The sequence below is a fragment of the Centruroides sculpturatus genome, unplaced genomic scaffold (genome assembly GCF_000671375.1).
Source record: "Centruroides sculpturatus isolate CEXI.00-Female unplaced genomic scaffold, Cexi_2.0 scaffold783, whole genome shotgun sequence".
NCBI lineage: Eukaryota > Metazoa > Arthropoda > Arachnida > Scorpiones > Buthidae > Centruroides > Centruroides sculpturatus.
This window is the reverse complement of record NW_019384930.1, coordinates 85285-103895: the sequence shown is the minus strand read 5'-3', so window position 1 is coordinate 103895 and position 18611 is coordinate 85285. Positions and strand designations below refer to the sequence as shown.

At 26.5% G+C, this 18611-nt stretch overlaps 1 protein-coding gene across 1 annotated transcript in view; it reads right to left on the bottom strand.

The window, feature by feature from the left end:
* LOC111631955 (regulator of G-protein signaling loco-like) overlaps positions 1 to 15033 on the bottom strand; it is a 109584-nt gene extending 94551 nt beyond the window's left edge. Inside the window, 2 exon segments of the mRNA XM_023376305.1 lie at positions 12748 to 14275; positions 14543 to 15033. Of these exon segments, the coding sequence (XP_023232073.1) occupies positions 12748 to 14242 (1495 nt within the window). The 5' untranslated portion in view covers positions 14243 to 14275; positions 14543 to 15033.
* Positions 15034 to 18611: the final 3578 nt, after the last annotated feature.

Genomic DNA, 18611 nt, shown 5'->3' with positions numbered 1-18611 from the left:
AGAGTCTCTAGAGTCTCCGTAGATATAACAAACACAGAAATAAATAACACAAAATAAATTGTAGCTATGTGTCGATTCCGCACGACACGTCCGAACATGTAAGCCGAACAACAGTGTGGAGAGAGTGAGTAATTGAGAGTTGCGTGGCACTCAAACAAAAAATGAATCGACGAGATTTGAAAATCACGTAACTCCGGGTTCACGTAAGTCGGGATAGAGTAAGTCGAGGTATTACTGTATTAAATTTTTATCATTATAAGCTCACAATACATTAGTTTAAATTATTGGCATTTCTTAATTCATTGATAATATAGATAAATTACTATTAATTAATAATAATAAATATAATTAATAAATCTTTAAGTTGTGCATTTTTTAATTGTTACATGTTCTTTTAATGTCAATAAAACCAAAATTTCACAAATTATAGTCTTATTTACTGATACTGCTTAATTAATAACAATTATCTTCAGTACATATGCATTCCAAGATAATAAGTACAGTACATTTTATTGTATTTGAAGCACAAGTTTAAGTCGTCTCAAATAGAAATAAAGTAGAATTTTCTTATAAACTGCTATTTATAATATTATCTTATTTACATTCAGCAAGTCTGTGCCTAGGCATTTTCTTCATACTTATTAAACAACCAACATAAAAGATCACATATAGCACTTATTTATCAGCTGTATTACATTACACAGGTGATATAAAAATAATTTAAGTAAAAATTAGTTTTTCTATGAACATTCAAAACAAAAAAACACCAACTGAATAAGTGAAATATTTGTATAATAAGTACCATATTTTTGTTTGTATAACCCAAGAACTATACACGTTTAAAAAAACATATTTGAAAAAGATAATTTGATGAGACAGATTATACTCCAATTTTAAGTTGTGATCACAAAGTCACACCTATGGAGCAAAGGCTGCTCCACAGGCATGCAGTATATGGTGGAACATATTATGCAAGGGTTTTATTTTTGTTCTAGCAATTTTCTATAGGGAATACAATATCACAAGTTACATGTCAGGGATGATCAAGTCTTATCAAGATAAGAGCTATATATCACCTATTAGAAATACATAAAAGATGCATTTTCTATCAGAATAGTATTTTATATTATATATAGTTAGATATCACTATTACTTTACTGGTACTTTATGAAATCCTTTTACCTTTACAAATATACCCCTTTAGCTTTCAGTTACCTGTTTAAAGTTAAGTTGCAAGTTTTGCATACAATCCATATGTATATCACATAAATAATGGTCAGCAAATTTAAATAATATTCATACATAGGTAATGATTTTGATTAAGTTTATAAAAAAAATGTATAAGTATACATGAACTGCAATAAGGGTTAAAAGCTGCCGTTTGATCATCATGGTTATAGTCATTAAAATACAGTACTGTATTAAAAAATTTTTATTTACACATAAAAATGCAAATAACAGAGAATTTCATATCAAAAGAATTAACATTTGTCAGGTATGCTTTCCCTATCCTACCAAAAGTTAATTTACTTAAAAAACTATTCTTTCCCTTATACCCAATATTAAAAATAATTTTTTTCTATATCAAATATACTTTATAAGAATTCAAAACTTTAGTAATTTATTAATTTAGTAAATATAACTAATACATTATCACTTAATTTATACAGTAATTTTATTTAAAAATCATAATATAAGATTATTGCAGAAAAATTTACATATTAAATATTTATTAGTTTTATATTATAATACTTTTTGTAATTTTGAAGAAAATCCAAATCAAAGGCTTTTTGTTAATTAAAAATGAAATAATCTGAATGCCGTGTTGTAAGATATACAGTAGAGCGTCGATTATCCGAATCAATTGGGGACTGGGGTTGTTCGGAAGATCAATGTTTCGGATAACCGATTATGTACAGAAAAATATATTAATTTATCCCATCTTGACATTTTTCTCCATTAAAAATTATTTTTTTTTTATTTTGTATAAACAAAATAAATATATTGAAAAATATAAAAACAATAAAAAATTATACTTCAGAAGTTAATTTAGTATCAAAAACGTAAAATATTTGAATAGCCCAAGACATAGCCAAAGATTGCAGCACCACAGCACTGACGAAAATTTAAATTTGCCGACTGGAATTCTTTCGGATGATTGACTTTCGGATAATCGACGCTCTACTGTAGTTACAAATTAGAACTGTTTATTTTATAGAAAAAGAATTGGTTAACAGAGAAAATGTCTTCAACTATACAAAGCCTAAAAATTTTTTCTTTAATATTTGAAATTATGTAATTATCATATACCATTCATTAATTTAAATTTGGCAGATAAACTTTCAGTTTGTGTCGATGATTAAATTTGTCATTTTAGTAATTTTTTTTAATCAAAGATTAAAATATTATGAGTGTGGTTCTGATCATTTTTCTAGTAAAAAAATATTTGATTAAATTATTTTAGATTTGGCTTGGTCATAAATTTTTTATTATGATATTAAATGATAATAAGTGAAAGTATAAAATTAACATCGGAAACTTATAAAGTTTGGTTATATAAACTGTGTATTAAAATAAGATTTTAAAATAAACAATTTATAAAATTTAATTTGAAATATCTAGACTAATTTCATAAAAAGTGTGTAAAATTACTCTAATTTATTACAAAAAAAAATTGGAGTAATTTTAGATATTTTATTATTTTTATGAAATTAGTCTAGATATTTATTTATGAGTGTATTAATTATATATTTGATAACTATTATAAAAAAATAATAATAATGACAGCTTACAAAAATGTCTTAAAGATTTTTCCATATTAATGTTTTTGAAGCTCAGATCAAAAACAAAGTCACAACAAATTGATAAACACATGTTCCAAAATCTAAAAATTTTCTAGACTATACATAACATGACAACATGTTTTTCTCTCTTCTATAAATCTTACACTCCATACAATTAATCTTACAAAACAAACAATAAATGTTTCTTGTTACTCATGAACAAGTAGCAAGAAAAATTTATTAATTGCATGTTTTCAAAGATTTATAATCTCCTGCTTTTGAATTGTAATGTAACAATAATGCCATTTTAAATATAAACTGCACTATCTTTACCATTAAATTATAATAAGTTTGCCAAAGTTAATGCAAAATTTGAATTTGACCAATACATCTGAATTTACATTTTTCTTAAAATAACATCATTTATCTACCAAATAATGTTATTTTTAACAGTGGTTCCTAATATAATAAATTTCCACAGATATTTGAAATTGCATATCAATATTAGCTATTATATTTTTAAAATAGCTTCCTATGCAATTATTTGATTTAAAACAGACTATTCTAAAAGTAATAAGAGAATTTATAGATTAAATGTTCTCAGTTATCTCCAGATTCAGGATCCTACAAAAGTATTATTAAATTATTATACAACAATAAATTTATAAAGATAGAAGTAACAATAAAAAAAAAAATAAAAATAAATTGTGCACTATATTTAAACATTAAAAGCTAAAGACAAAACTATAAGAATTATAGAAATAGTAATATTAAATATAATAATGAAGATCTGTAAAAACTGTTTTAAAAAATTATAATAATAAATAATTTAATTAAATTGCATACATTCAATATTTTTCTCTTGTGAATCCAAGAGTAAAATATTATTATTATTATAGCCTATAATTTTTTAATCACAAGTCAAAAGGTAATATTTTTAACTTAAAAAAAAAAAACTCATTACATATATGAAATTTCTTATAACATTATTATTGTGATTATTTTTAATATATTTACTAACAATTGTGTTTATAAATTTTAGAAAAATATCAATTACTTTAAATGGTATTGTCTTTTATTTAATTTTTCATTTAAATATGTATGAACACATTTAAATGACATTTAACATAATGTTTATTTCCAGACTACATCTTTTACTATTAATTAACCCATTTTATCAGTATAAAAATATAACCTATGGATCATATGTGAAAAAAGTTGATTCTTGGACTTTATGAGAAAAAATAAAATTAGTCTTTTATTACAAAAATGTGTAAATTGTAATTTTAAAATATGTGAAAAAAAATTTTCAATTTTGTTAAATGTGATTATGCTTCATATATTTTATTACAGCATTAAAAAAATGAATTTAAGTTTTCCGATCAATAAATAAATTTTAATTTTACAGATTTTTTGCACAAGTAACAATATTTTTGATTTTTATTTCAAAATATTTTTATCATAAATTCAATTTTGCACACTTAATCAGATGCCACTACCCTGTATATTTACGAGAAAAAATTGCAAATGAATTTGTACTACTGACAGATAGAGCAGATAGTATGTTATAAATGTATTGTGATACATACTAAACTTTTTTAAAACTTTATTAAAAATATTTTTATGTCACCCAGTTATACACATTAATAAAAAAAACAATCCAAACAACTATAACTTTGATGAAATTTAAGCTTCAAAAATATTTTTATACATTATAAACTGTCAATTTTAAATTCAGTTATATATAGTGTATAAATATTAATGATTTCAAAATATAATTAAGCATTCTATAATCAATGCTTAGATATATTTACAACTATTTTCTGATTAGATCATTACTCATGCTTATTTCATAAATAAAATATTTTGCTTAAACAACAAAAAAGTTCTACAACCACTTATTCCTTCTCTACATCTAATTTAAATTTAATTAGATTTAGTGAAGACAATTTAAATTAAAATTTAATAAATAATGGTTTAAACAGAGATTAATCTTTTAAAACTTGGCTTCAAAATATCGATATGTTTGTTTAACTTTATTTATGCATATCAAATTGTAACCCTCTATGTATTTTTAAATTTTCACAAAATACATAAAATGTACCAGGATAAATGATGTTAATAAACCAATATATTAACTTTTCAAATTTAAATTATTTCCTCAATAGTACACAATAAACACTTCACAAGTAATACAGTATTGCCGAAACATCAAAAATATTAAATGTATAAANATGACTTCAATTATAACACTAGTTTCTAAAATTGCTAAATGTAAACTTTTATAATTTAAAATAATTTAATTATTTTGATTCAACAAAAATTTTTTATTTGCTGTTTAAAAATTTCATTATAGTGAAATTCCATTAACCCAGCTCTGGTATGCCTGCAAATCTGATAAAACAGCATGTCAAGCTTGTTATTGGGGTTATCGGTGCACTGGGTAGGTCCAGAGTTAAGATTTTCATGTAAAAACATTCAAAATGTGCAGTTCTTGGAAAGGGATGAAAATTTTCCTTTAGTGATGACAAATGTCAATATGACAATGCTGTACTAGGTAAAAACTAGTTAGCTAGTAGATGATTTTTCTAAAGACATTAGTGCACAGGTTTGATATGAAAAGCAGAAATTTTAGCATACGTGGAACCAATTATTATCATGGAAACAACTACAGTATATTACCATTCATATAGGTTTGTCCAAAGTACAAAGAATAGTGTGTTCTTGTTTCTAGTCAATCAAGTATAGAAATAGCCTGAGGAAATGGAAATGGTGTTTAAACAATCATAAAAGGGAGATTTTTACAGTTTTACATGTAAAGATATGTAAAATTGTGTCCAGGACAACAAAAAACCAGAAAAACTCCCCCATCTAATAAGCCGACATATTCAATAACCCAGCACAATGTTGGTCCTGACAATGCTGGGTTAACAGAATGTCACTGTACTACAAAAGTACTACACTGTACAACTTTGAGTGATTTATGTAAATATAGAAAGCAATCATCTACATACAACTTTGTGCAGCAACAAAAAAGATTTATTAAACTGAGAAAAATTAACATTTTCAATTATATTTAATGACCTTTATCAAACTGATGCTCCAAAAATTAATCATCATCAAATACTATTGAAAACAGAATAAAAATATGCAAATGTGAAGCATGATTTAAATATTAAAAAATTCTACAATCTAACATACATTGCTATGATATACATACATTTTATTTTCTTTTTTTTTCTTTTTGTTGCTTAGTTTTTGTGTAACATTATATTGTGTAGACTTCAAGTCAGGATTTCAAGTACTTGATGTCATGTTTAGGTCTTTGAAGTTTATAGAGTTCCTCTTCGATATTTTGAGATTTTCAGAATCCATAAATCAATGTGTAAGGTTATGCTTGTTTCTGACATGCTTTCTTTCTTCTCAACAAACCTTAACCAAATCATCCAATGAAGACTGTGGATGGGAGTGACTTCTTAACTCACGTTGTTTTAACCATAAAGTTAAGAATTGCATAGTGGCTCCAACATGCACCAAGTCGTGCTATCCTGTCATCTGTGATGAGTACCATGTAGACACTTGAAATTCTCAACGAGTCAACTGGATCTTTATCATTCTGCAAGACTTTAGGATATTGTAAAAGAGGAATCCTTCAGTTTATAAACTCATGCAGAACATTTCCCATTAGGGAAAAATGTCCTAATGTTCCATTCAGTTTTATTTATGTATTCAAAGATGAGCTTAATTAAACTTGAAAAACATTTAAATAAAAAAGACCTCTATACTCAATTAATAATTTTTATATATGATCACAGATATTGTCATCATTAATTTTATATTAGAATCAGCATGTTTCAAAATATATAACTTAAACGACATTTATAAAACTTCATTTGTAATTACAATGTGGTTATAGTTACCATTACCTTCAGATCAACAGGCATTTTTCAGCTGTATTTTCCTGCTATCAGCCTCAACATATAGTTAATAATGCACAATTGTTATCAGTTGTCCTTAGATATCGATCATTACTTCAAATACAGTAATACTCAAAACTTACGCGATAGGTGGGACCGAGCAATAACCGCGTAAGTTGAATTCACGTAAGTCGGGGTATAATTTCGCAATTTGTGTAAAATCCAAGTCAGATGTATGTAAGCTAATAAATGTTCTCGTTAATCTTATCTCGTCATTTGATTCGTTCACGGTTGCAAGAAATCACTGCATAGAGTCTCTAGAGTCTCCGTAGATATAACAAACACAGAAATAAATAACACAAAATAAATTGTAGCTATGTGTCGATTCCGCACGACACGTCCGAACATGTAAGCCGAACAACAGTGTGGAGAGAGTGAGTAATTGAGAGTTGCGTGGCACTCAAACAAAAAATGAATCGACGAGATTTGAAAATCACGTAACTCCGGGTTCACGTAAGTCGGGATAGAGTAAGTCGAGGTATTACTGTATTAAATTTTTATCATTATAAGCTCACAATACATTAGTTTAAATTATTGGCATTTCTTAATTCATTGATAATATAGATAAATTACTATTAATTAATAATAATAAATATAATTAATAAATCTTTAAGTTGTGCATTTTTTAATTGTTACATGTTCTTTTAATGTCAATAAAACCAAAATTTCACAAATTATAGTCTTATTTACTGATACTGCTTAATTAATAACAATTATCTTCAGTACATATGCATTCCAAGATAATAAGTACAGTACATTTTATTGTATTTGAAGCACAAGTTTAAGTCGTCTCAAATAGAAATAAAGTAGAATTTTCTTATAAACTGCTATTTATAATATTATCTTATTTACATTCAGCAAGTCTGTGCCTAGGCATTTTCTTCATACTTATTAAACAACCAACATAAAAGATCACATATAGCACTTATTTATCAGCTGTATTACATTACACAGGTGATATAAAAATAATTTAAGTAAAAATTAGTTTTTCTATGAACATTCAAAACAAAAAAACACCAACTGAATAAGTGAAATATTTGTATAATAAGTACCATATTTTTGTTTGTATAACCCAAGAACTATACACGTTTAAAAAAACATATTTGAAAAAGATAATTTGATGAGACAGATTATACTCCAATTTTAAGTTGTGATCACAAAGTCACACCTATGGAGCAAAGGCTGCTCCACAGGCATGCAGTATATGGTGGAACATATTATGCAAGGGTTTTATTTTTGTTCTAGCAATTTTCTATAGGGAATACAATATCACAAGTTACATGTCAGGGATGATCAAGTCTTATCAAGATAAGAGCTATATATCACCTATTAGAAATACATAAAAGATGCATTTTCTATCAGAATAGTATTTTATATTATATATAGTTAGATATCACTATTACTTTACTGGTACTTTATGAAATCCTTTTACCTTTACAAATATACCCCTTTAGCTTTCAGTTACCTGTTTAAAGTTAAGTTGCAAGTTTTGCATACAATCCATATGTATATCACATAAATAATGGTCAGCAAATTTAAATAATATTCATACATAGGTAATGATTTTGATTAAGTTTATAAAAAAAATGTATAAGTATACATGAACTGCAATAAGGGTTAAAAGCTGCCGTTTGATCATCATGGTTATAGTCATTAAAATACAGTACTGTATTAAAAAATTTTTATTTACACATAAAAATGCAAATAACAGAGAATTTCATATCAAAAGAATTAACATTTGTCAGGTATGCTTTCCCTATCCTACCAAAAGTTAATTTACTTAAAAAACTATTCTTTCCCTTATACCCAATATTAAAAATAATTTTTTTCTATATCAAATATACTTTATAAGAATTCAAAACTTTAGTAATTTATTAATTTAGTAAATATAACTAATACATTATCACTTAATTTATACAGTAATTTTATTTAAAAATCATAATATAAGATTATTGCAGAAAAATTTACATATTAAATATTTATTAGTTTTATATTATAATACTTTTTGTAATTTTGAAGAAAATCCAAATCAAAGGCTTTTTGTTAATTAAAAATGAAATAATCTGAATGCCGTGTTGTAAGATATACAGTAGAGCGTCGATTATCCGAATCAATTGGGGACTGGGGTTGTTCGGAAGATCAATGTTTCGGATAACCGATTATGTACAGAAAAATATATTAATTTATCCCATCTTGACATTTTTCTCCATTAAAAATTATTTTTTTTTTATTTTGTATAAACAAAATAAATATATTGAAAAATATAAAAACAATAAAAAATTATACTTCAGAAGTTAATTTAGTATCAAAAACGTAAAATATTTGAATAGCCCAAGACATAGCCAAAGATTGCAGCACCACAGCACTGACGAAAATTTAAATTTGCCGACTGGAATTCTTTCGGATGATTGACTTTCGGATAATCGACGCTCTACTGTAGTTACAAATTAGAACTGTTTATTTTATAGAAAAAGAATTGGTTAACAGAGAAAATGTCTTCAACTATACAAAGCCTAAAAATTTTTTCTTTAATATTTGAAATTATGTAATTATCATATACCATTCATTAATTTAAATTTGGCAGATAAACTTTCAGTTTGTGTCGATGATTAAATTTGTCATTTTAGTAATTTTTTTTAATCAAAGATTAAAATATTATGAGTGTGGTTCTGATCATTTTTCTAGTAAAAAAATATTTGATTAAATTATTTTAGATTTGGCTTGGTCATAAATTTTTTATTATGATATTAAATGATAATAAGTGAAAGTATAAAATTAACATCGGAAACTTATAAAGTTTGGTTATATAAACTGTGTATTAAAATAAGATTTTAAAATAAACAATTTATAAAATTTAATTTGAAATATCTAGACTAATTTCATAAAAAGTGTGTAAAATTACTCTAATTTATTACAAAAAAAAATTGGAGTAATTTTAGATATTTTATTATTTTTATGAAATTAGTCTAGATATTTATTTATGAGTGTATTAATTATATATTTGATAACTATTATAAAAAAATAATAATAATGACAGCTTACAAAAATGTCTTAAAGATTTTTCCATATTAATGTTTTTGAAGCTCAGATCAAAAACAAAGTCACAACAAATTGATAAACACATGTTCCAAAATCTAAAAATTTTCTAGACTATACATAACATGACAACATGTTTTTCTCTCTTCTATAAATCTTACACTCCATACAATTAATCTTACAAAACAAACAATAAATGTTTCTTGTTACTCATGAACAAGTAGCAAGAAAAATTTATTAATTGCATGTTTTCAAAGATTTATAATCTCCTGCTTTTGAATTGTAATGTAACAATAATGCCATTTTAAATATAAACTGCACTATCTTTACCATTAAATTATAATAAGTTTGCCAAAGTTAATGCAAAATTTGAATTTGACCAATACATCTGAATTTACATTTTTCTTAAAATAACATCATTTATCTACCAAATAATGTTATTTTTAACAGTGGTTCCTAATATAATAAATTTCCACAGATATTTGAAATTGCATATCAATATTAGCTATTATATTTTTAAAATAGCTTCCTATGCAATTATTTGATTTAAAACAGACTATTCTAAAAGTAATAAGAGAATTTATAGATTAAATGTTCTCAGTTATCTCCAGATTCAGGATCCTACAAAAGTATTATTAAATTATTATACAACAATAAATTTATAAAGATAGAAGTAACAATAAAAAAAAAAATAAAAATAAATTGTGCACTATATTTAAACATTAAAAGCTAAAGACAAAACTATAAGAATTATAGAAATAGTAATATTAAATATAATAATGAAGATCTGTAAAAACTGTTTTAAAAAATTATAATAATAAATAATTTAATTAAATTGCATACATTCAATATTTTTCTCTTGTGAATCCAAGAGTAAAATATTATTATTATTATAGCCTATAATTTTTTAATCACAAGTCAAAAGGTAATATTTTTAACTTAAAAAAAAAAAACTCATTACATATATGAAATTTCTTATAACATTATTATTGTGATTATTTTTAATATATTTACTAACAATTGTGTTTATAAATTTTAGAAAAATATCAATTACTTTAAATGGTATTGTCTTTTATTTAATTTTTCATTTAAATATGTATGAACACATTTAAATGACATTTAACATAATGTTTATTTCCAAACTACATCTTTTACTATTAATTAACCCATTTTATCAGTATAAAAATATAACCTATGGATCATATGTGAAAAAAGTTGATTCTTGGACTTTATGAGAAAAAATAAAATTAGTCTTTTATTACAAAAATGTGTAAATTGTAATTTTAAAATATGTGAAAAAAAATTTTCAATTTTGTTAAATGTGATTATGCTTCATATATTTTATTACAGCATTAAAAAAATGAATTTAAGTTTTCCGATCAATAAATAAATTTTAATTTTACAGATTTTTTGCACAAGTAACAATATTTTTGATTTTTATTTCAAAATATTTTTATCATAAATTCAATTTTGCACACTTAATCAGATGCCACTACCCTGTATATTTACGAGAAAAAATTGCAAATGAATTTGTACTACTGACAGATAGAGCAGATAGTATGTTATAAATGTATTGTGATACATACTAAACTTTTTTAAAACTTTATTAAAAATATTTTTATGTCACCCAGTTATACACATTAATAAAAAAAACAATCCAAACAACTATAACTTTGATGAAATTTAAGCTTCAAAAATATTTTTATACATTATAAACTGTCAATTTTAAATTCAGTTATATATAGTGTATAAATATTAATGATTTCAAAATATAATTAAGCATTCTATAATCAATGCTTAGATATATTTACAACTATTTTCTGATTAGATCATTACTCATGCTTATTTCATAAATAAAATATTTTGCTTAAACAACAAAAAAGTTCTACAACCACTTATTCCTTCTCTACATCTAATTTAAATTTAATTAGATTTAGTGAAGACAATTTAAATTAAAATTTAATAAATAATGGTTTAAACAGAGATTAATCTTTTAAAACTTGGCTTCAAAATATCGATATGTTTGTTTAACTTTATTTATGCATATCAAATTGTAACCCTCTATGTATTTTTAAATTTTCACAAAATACATAAAATGTACCAGGATAAATGATGTTAATAAACCAATATATTAACTTTTCAAATTTAAATTATTTCCTCAATAGTACACAATAAACACTTCACAAGTAATACAGTATTGCCGAAACATCAAAAATATTAAATGTATAAAGAAAATCTTTTATTTTAATTTTAATAGATTAAACTTATATAAGTTACTTTTTCTTTAAATAATGTTCCATTAATGAATTGTCAACCAAAATCATAAGATAAAAAGAATGATAGATTATAAGTTCAGTTGCATATTTTGGCTAGATTTAATTTCGCTTCTGTAACTAAAAGAAATATTTGAATAATGATTATAAATTTAATATTTTATTTATAAGTATTATTGAAAATTAATGAATAAAATAGTTTTTACTTGTTTTATTTATAAATAACCAAAAGATTTATATGAATATATAAACATTCATTCACAGATTAAAACAAGGAAAAAACTAATCTTGCAAGAAATTCAAATACCATTTTTTAAATTAATTCCAAAATTTATTGGTTAACTTATCTAGTAACTTATTTATTTAATCAGAGATTGCAAAACAAACAAAACTACCTAAGCATTGTTTTTAACAGGTAAGAGATAATCCTATAAATCGTGAACATTAAAATTACATAAATTTAATTTTTTTTATACATATGATCAGTATCATTATTAATTAATATAAAAGACGTGTATGACAAAATTGTTTAAAGTGAAATTACTTCAGTAAAATTAAATATTGTTTTACTCTCTATTGTTTCAATCTAAAATGAAGGAACAGAAAGTTTGATTTATTTTTTTATTTAAATAGTATAATAGTGAAATAAGATAAACTGTTAGCTCAACTTTGGCTCACCTTCATCTCGGAATCCAATACCACTGTCGCTATTGCTACTATTGCTGCTGGTATTACTAGGTTGAGGTGACATGTGAAGATGAAAATCAACCATTCCCGATGCAGCATCAACACTGATTGCCAATCTATTTCTATATAAACTTACTATAGCTTGAAGAATCGAATCTGCAGATTCTGGAAATTCTCTGCATTTATTAGTTACAGGATCTGGTGTGCAACTTATCCGAAATGCTTTGGCACGCTTAATATGTTGATGATGAAGCAATAATTTAGTGTCAACCATAAAAACATGACATGAACTGCTAACAGATACTGGTCCTTCGTGACTTCCTTCACTCATTTCATCACTACTTGTTCCATGACTGGTCACTAATCCAAAAAATTTCTTATCGTCGGCATAAACACCACTAAATGTTATTTTTTCTGCCGGAAACTCTGCTAAGGTCAATCCATGTGGATTAGTAAGCACAACACTTTCGGGATAAACACAAAGTAACACTAAAGTGTGAACTTTCTTTTCAATACGAAGTCTTCTAATACAACTTCTTATTGTTTGCAAACGTGAACTCGGAAGTTGTGGCTCTTTGGGCATTTCAATTGTTCCCAAGTAACCGACAACTGCTTTTAAGATCACCGAATCATTTGGTTCTTCATTTTCTTCATTTTGTACTTGACGGAAGAAATTTGACGGATAGAGAATGTCATTTAAATCCTGCTCGGTAAAAATTGAATTAAATACTTCGTTAGTAGAACAAGGAGAATTTATATGAACACTATGATTTCGATTTTTATGTTGTTTTTGTTCCTTTTTTTTCACAATGTTTACTTGTTGTTTCTGTTTTAAAATATGAGCATTCTCTCTATTGGACGGCTTAGCAGAAGTAACTCTATTGTTCGTTTCTTGTAATCTTTGTTGTAAAATTAAATCTAACAGAGCCTTATTCGATCGGCCGGTTAATGGCAGTAACGTTTCCGCGGATGGACACTTCTGGTCCCGAGACCGTTTATGTATTTCGGCTTCAACTTTACTTCCCTGAATATGATCCACAAACAAGGCACCAGTCTGAAGATCGTGAACGACCTTCTCAGCACGACAAACATTCAACTGCTGTCTGTTTCTCATTCTGTGGGGATATTTCGGACGGCTTCTGGCAACGGTGACAAATTCCTCCTCGGAAGAATCCGAATAGTAATTTTCCGCAATCTGCAGCTTAAGCAATCCGGTTGAACTTCCAATCAGTCTCACCACATCGTCGTGAGGAACTTTGGAAACATTCTGTCCGTTCACGGCTATCAGAAAATCTCCGGGTCTGAGTCCGGCTTTCTCGGCCGGACTGTTGCTAACTATACAACTCAGTATGCAGGGGGCCTGTCCGGAAATGGTGAATCCGAATCCGTTCTTTCCCCGCACGATCTCCACCGTCCTCACTCCGTAACTCGGACGCTTCTTTCGTCTTCTGTGTTGATGCATTTTGTTAGATATTACTGGCGACATTAAGTGTATTCCTTATGTAATAAATAAGGCATCCTGGAATAGATTACAAAATAAAAACACATTACTATAAAATCAATTAAGTACAGATGTATATTAGCATAAATTATAAAACCAATTAAATTACAACACAATTAGCATTTTAAAAATACTAAAAACCTACACTTAAGTTTAATAATAAACGGTCGACCGAGTTCGGTTACATTAAACAAGTTTGAGTTTACGGAAATTACTTGATAGTAAATACTTAACGTATTTTATTCAGAATTGTTCCTGCTTCGAATAATAGTTCAATTTGCCTACCTGAATACGGTAAAAAGTGGAGGTCGAACTTTTAAAAATGTTTTTCCATTACGATCCGACGGGACAAAGCCTGCATTCCGCCTTTTTTTTTTTTTTTTTTAATTTACGGGATTTGTCAGTACGAGCTAATATAGGCCGATTTTTTTTTGGAATTTTTCAACGGTTACCCTTACACAGTCGAAATAGGATAAGAGTTTAAAAGCCTCCCATCTGTGGCAATGCACCGAAGAATGTGAACTATTCGATGCCCACTGGCTGGAAGTACAAAATGGATGACCGTTTGGGTCACGTGGACGGAAAGCAAAGTAATCATTGGTCGGCACCTCATCGCACCTGGTCTACTGATGAGTTCTATACTAAGTGCAGATGTTAAAATTCGCTTTCGTTCTCAACGATCTGCAACGAACTTTATGAATTGTTATCTTTATAAAGTTTGGTATATTCAGTAAAGTATCTTTTAACGTTGTTATTTTAACATTAAATACTATTTCTGATCGGTGTATCGCCTCGCCAGTTAAAGACTGGCTACACATAATAAATCAGTTCGCAAGTTACTCTGACTCATAAAACTTGCTGCATATTCGATACGTATATAATGATCTTCAAACGTTTAGCGAATATCGATTGTTATCTTGTACGCTATCATTTAAAACTTCGGTTTTTTAAAATAAGATATAATATGATAAAAGCAAACTTGAAATTTATGTGATATTCTCCGTATACTATGTGATATTGTTTGTTTCCATTCATTCCTCGGGCAATTTTATATATTATTACATTCCTACTCGCGTACAGAAACGTAAAGGTTATTTTATAATTTTAAGCTACAATTTTCTGGTCCATGTTCTCTATTAAAACGAAAAAAATATATAAATAAATAAAAAGGAAATGATAACGATTGATGTAGAGACATACCTGACACGGAAGAGTTTGAAAAGGTGTAATTTAATCTCTCATTACCTCTGTTTTAACGGGACAGAATGTAATAAAATGTGACCTATATTTTTGAAATTTATATTTGATCAGGTAAATCGTTTTAGATTGAGTTTCGTAACTTATCATTTTGTGAATTTTTTTTTATTTTACTGCACTACTTACGTGCGCATTCCTGACAACTACAAATGGGTGGGTGCGAAAATTGTTTCTCATTCGTTTATTTTGTTGTTTCGTTCAACAGCAAAAATGTATGTTCAGAATTTAGTTAATATTCTGCGCGTTATTGGGTAATTGTATATAGGTTAACAATAATAATAATAATTTTTAATTTGTTAGAAGCCGAATAAAATATTAATCAGAGAAAATTTTAATATGTATACTATTATTTTCTTTGTTACTTTACAATTGAGTATATCCTTGTCATTTTTAATTAGAAACTCGTTGACAATATAAATTTATAAAACTATATATACATTAGTGCAAATTATTTATGCTTAACAAATTTTTAANAACAGAATGTCACTGTACTACAAAAGTACTACACTGTACAACTTTGAGTGATTTATGTAAATATAGAAAGCAATCATCTACATACAACTTTGTGCAGCAACAAAAAAGATTTATTAAACTGAGAAAAATTAACATTTTCAATTATATTTAATGACCTTTATCAAACTGATGCTCCAAAAATTAATCATCATCAAATACTATTGAAAACAGAATAAAAATATGCAAATGTGAAGCATGATTTAAATATTAAAAAATTCTACAATCTAACATACATTGCTATGATATACATACATTTTATTTTCTTTTTTTTTCTTTTTGTTGCTTAGTTTTTGTGTAACATTATATTGTGTAGACTTCAAGTCAGGATTTCAAGTACTTGATGTCATGTTTAGGTCTTTGAAGTTTATAGAGTTCCTCTTCGATATTTTGAGATTTTCAGAATCCATAAATCAATGTGTAAGGTTATGCTTGTTTCTGACATGCTTTCTTTCTTCTCAACAAACCTTAACCAAATCATCCAATGAAGACTGTGGATGGGAGTGACTTCTTAACTCACGTTGTTTTAACCATAAAGTTAAGAATTGCATAGTGGCTCCAACATGCACCAAGTCGTGCTATCCTGTCATCTGTGATGAGTACCATGTAGACACTTGAAATTCTCAACGAGTCAACTGGATCTTTATCATTCTGCAAGACTTTAGGATATTGTAAAAGAGGAATCCTTCAGTTTATAAACTCATGCAGAACATTTCCCATTAGGGAAAAATGTCCTAATGTTCCATTCAGTTTTATTTATGTATTCAAAGATGAGCTTAATTAAACTTGAAAAACATTTAAATAAAAAAGACCTCTATACTCAATTAATAATTTTTATATATGATCACAGATATTGTCATCATTAATTTTATATTAGAATCAGCATGTTTCAAAATATATAACTTAAACGACATTTATAAAACTTCATTTGTAATTACAATGTGGTTATAGTTACCATTACCTTCAGATCAACAGGCATTTTTCAGCTGTATTTTCCTGCTATCAGCCTCAACATATAGTTAATAATGCACAATTGTTATCAGTTGTCCTTAGATATCGATCATTACTTCAAATACAGTAATACTCAAAACTTACGCGATAGGTGGGACCGAGCAATAACCGCGTAAGTTGAATTCACGTAAGTCGGGGTATAATTTCGCAATTTGTGTAAAATCCAAGTCAGATGTATGTAAGCTAATAAATGTTCTCGTTAATCTTATCTCGTCATTTGATTCGTTCACGGTTGCAAGAAATCACTGCATAGAGTCTCTAGAGTCTCCGTAGATATAACAAACACAGAAATAAATAACACAAAATAAATTGTAGCTATGTGTCGATTCCGCACGACACGTCCGAACATGTAAGCCGAACAACAGTGTGGAGAGAGTGAGTAATTGAGAGTTGCGTGGCACTCAAACAAAAAATGAATCGACGAGATTTGAAAATCACGTAACTCCGGGTTCACGTAAGTCGGGATAGAGTAAGTCGAGGTATTACTGTATTAAATTTTTATCATTATAAGCTCACAATACATTAGTTTAAATTATTGGCATTTCTTAATTCATTGATAATATAGATAAATTACTATTAATTAATAATAATAAATATAATTAATAAATCTTTAAGTTGTGCATTTTTTAATTGTTACATGTTCTTTTAATGTCAATAAAACCAAAATTTCACAAATTATAGTCTTATTTACTGATACTGCTTAATTAATAACAATTATCTTCAGTACATATGCATTCCAAGATAATAAGTACAGTACATTTTATTGTATTTGAAGCACAAGTTTAAGTCGTCTCAAATAGAAATAAAGTAGAATTTTCTTATAAACTGCTATTTATAATATTATCTTATTTACATTCAGCAAGTCTGTGCCTAGGCATTTTCTTCATACTTATTAAACAACCAACATAAAAGATCACATATAGCACTTATTTATCAGCTGTATTACATTACACAGGTGATATAAAAATAATTTAAGTAAAAATTAGTTTTTCTATGAACATTCAAAACAAAAAAACACCAACTGAATAAGTGAAATATTTGTATAATAAGTACCATATTTTTGTTTGTATAACCCAAGAACTATACACGTTTAAAAAAACATATTTGAAAAAGATAATTTGATGAGACAGATTATACTCCAATTTTAAGTTGTGATCACAAAGTCACACCTATGGAGCAAAGGCTGCTCCACAGGCATGCAGTATATGGTGGAACATATTATGCAAGGGTTTTATTTTTGTTCTAGCAATTTTCTATAGGGAATACAATATCACAAGTTACATGTCAGGGATGATCAAGTCTTATCAAGATAAGAGCTATATATCACCTATTAGAAATACATAAAAGATGCATTTTCTATCAGAATAGTATTTTATATTATATATAGTTAGATATCACTATTACTTTACTGGTACTTTATGAAATCCTTTTACCTTTACAAATATACCCCTTTAGCTTTCAGTTACCTGTTTAAAGTTAAGTTGCAAGTTTTGCATACAATCCATATGTATATCACATAAATAATGGTCAGCAAATTTAAATAATATTCATACATAGGTAATGATTTTGATTAAGT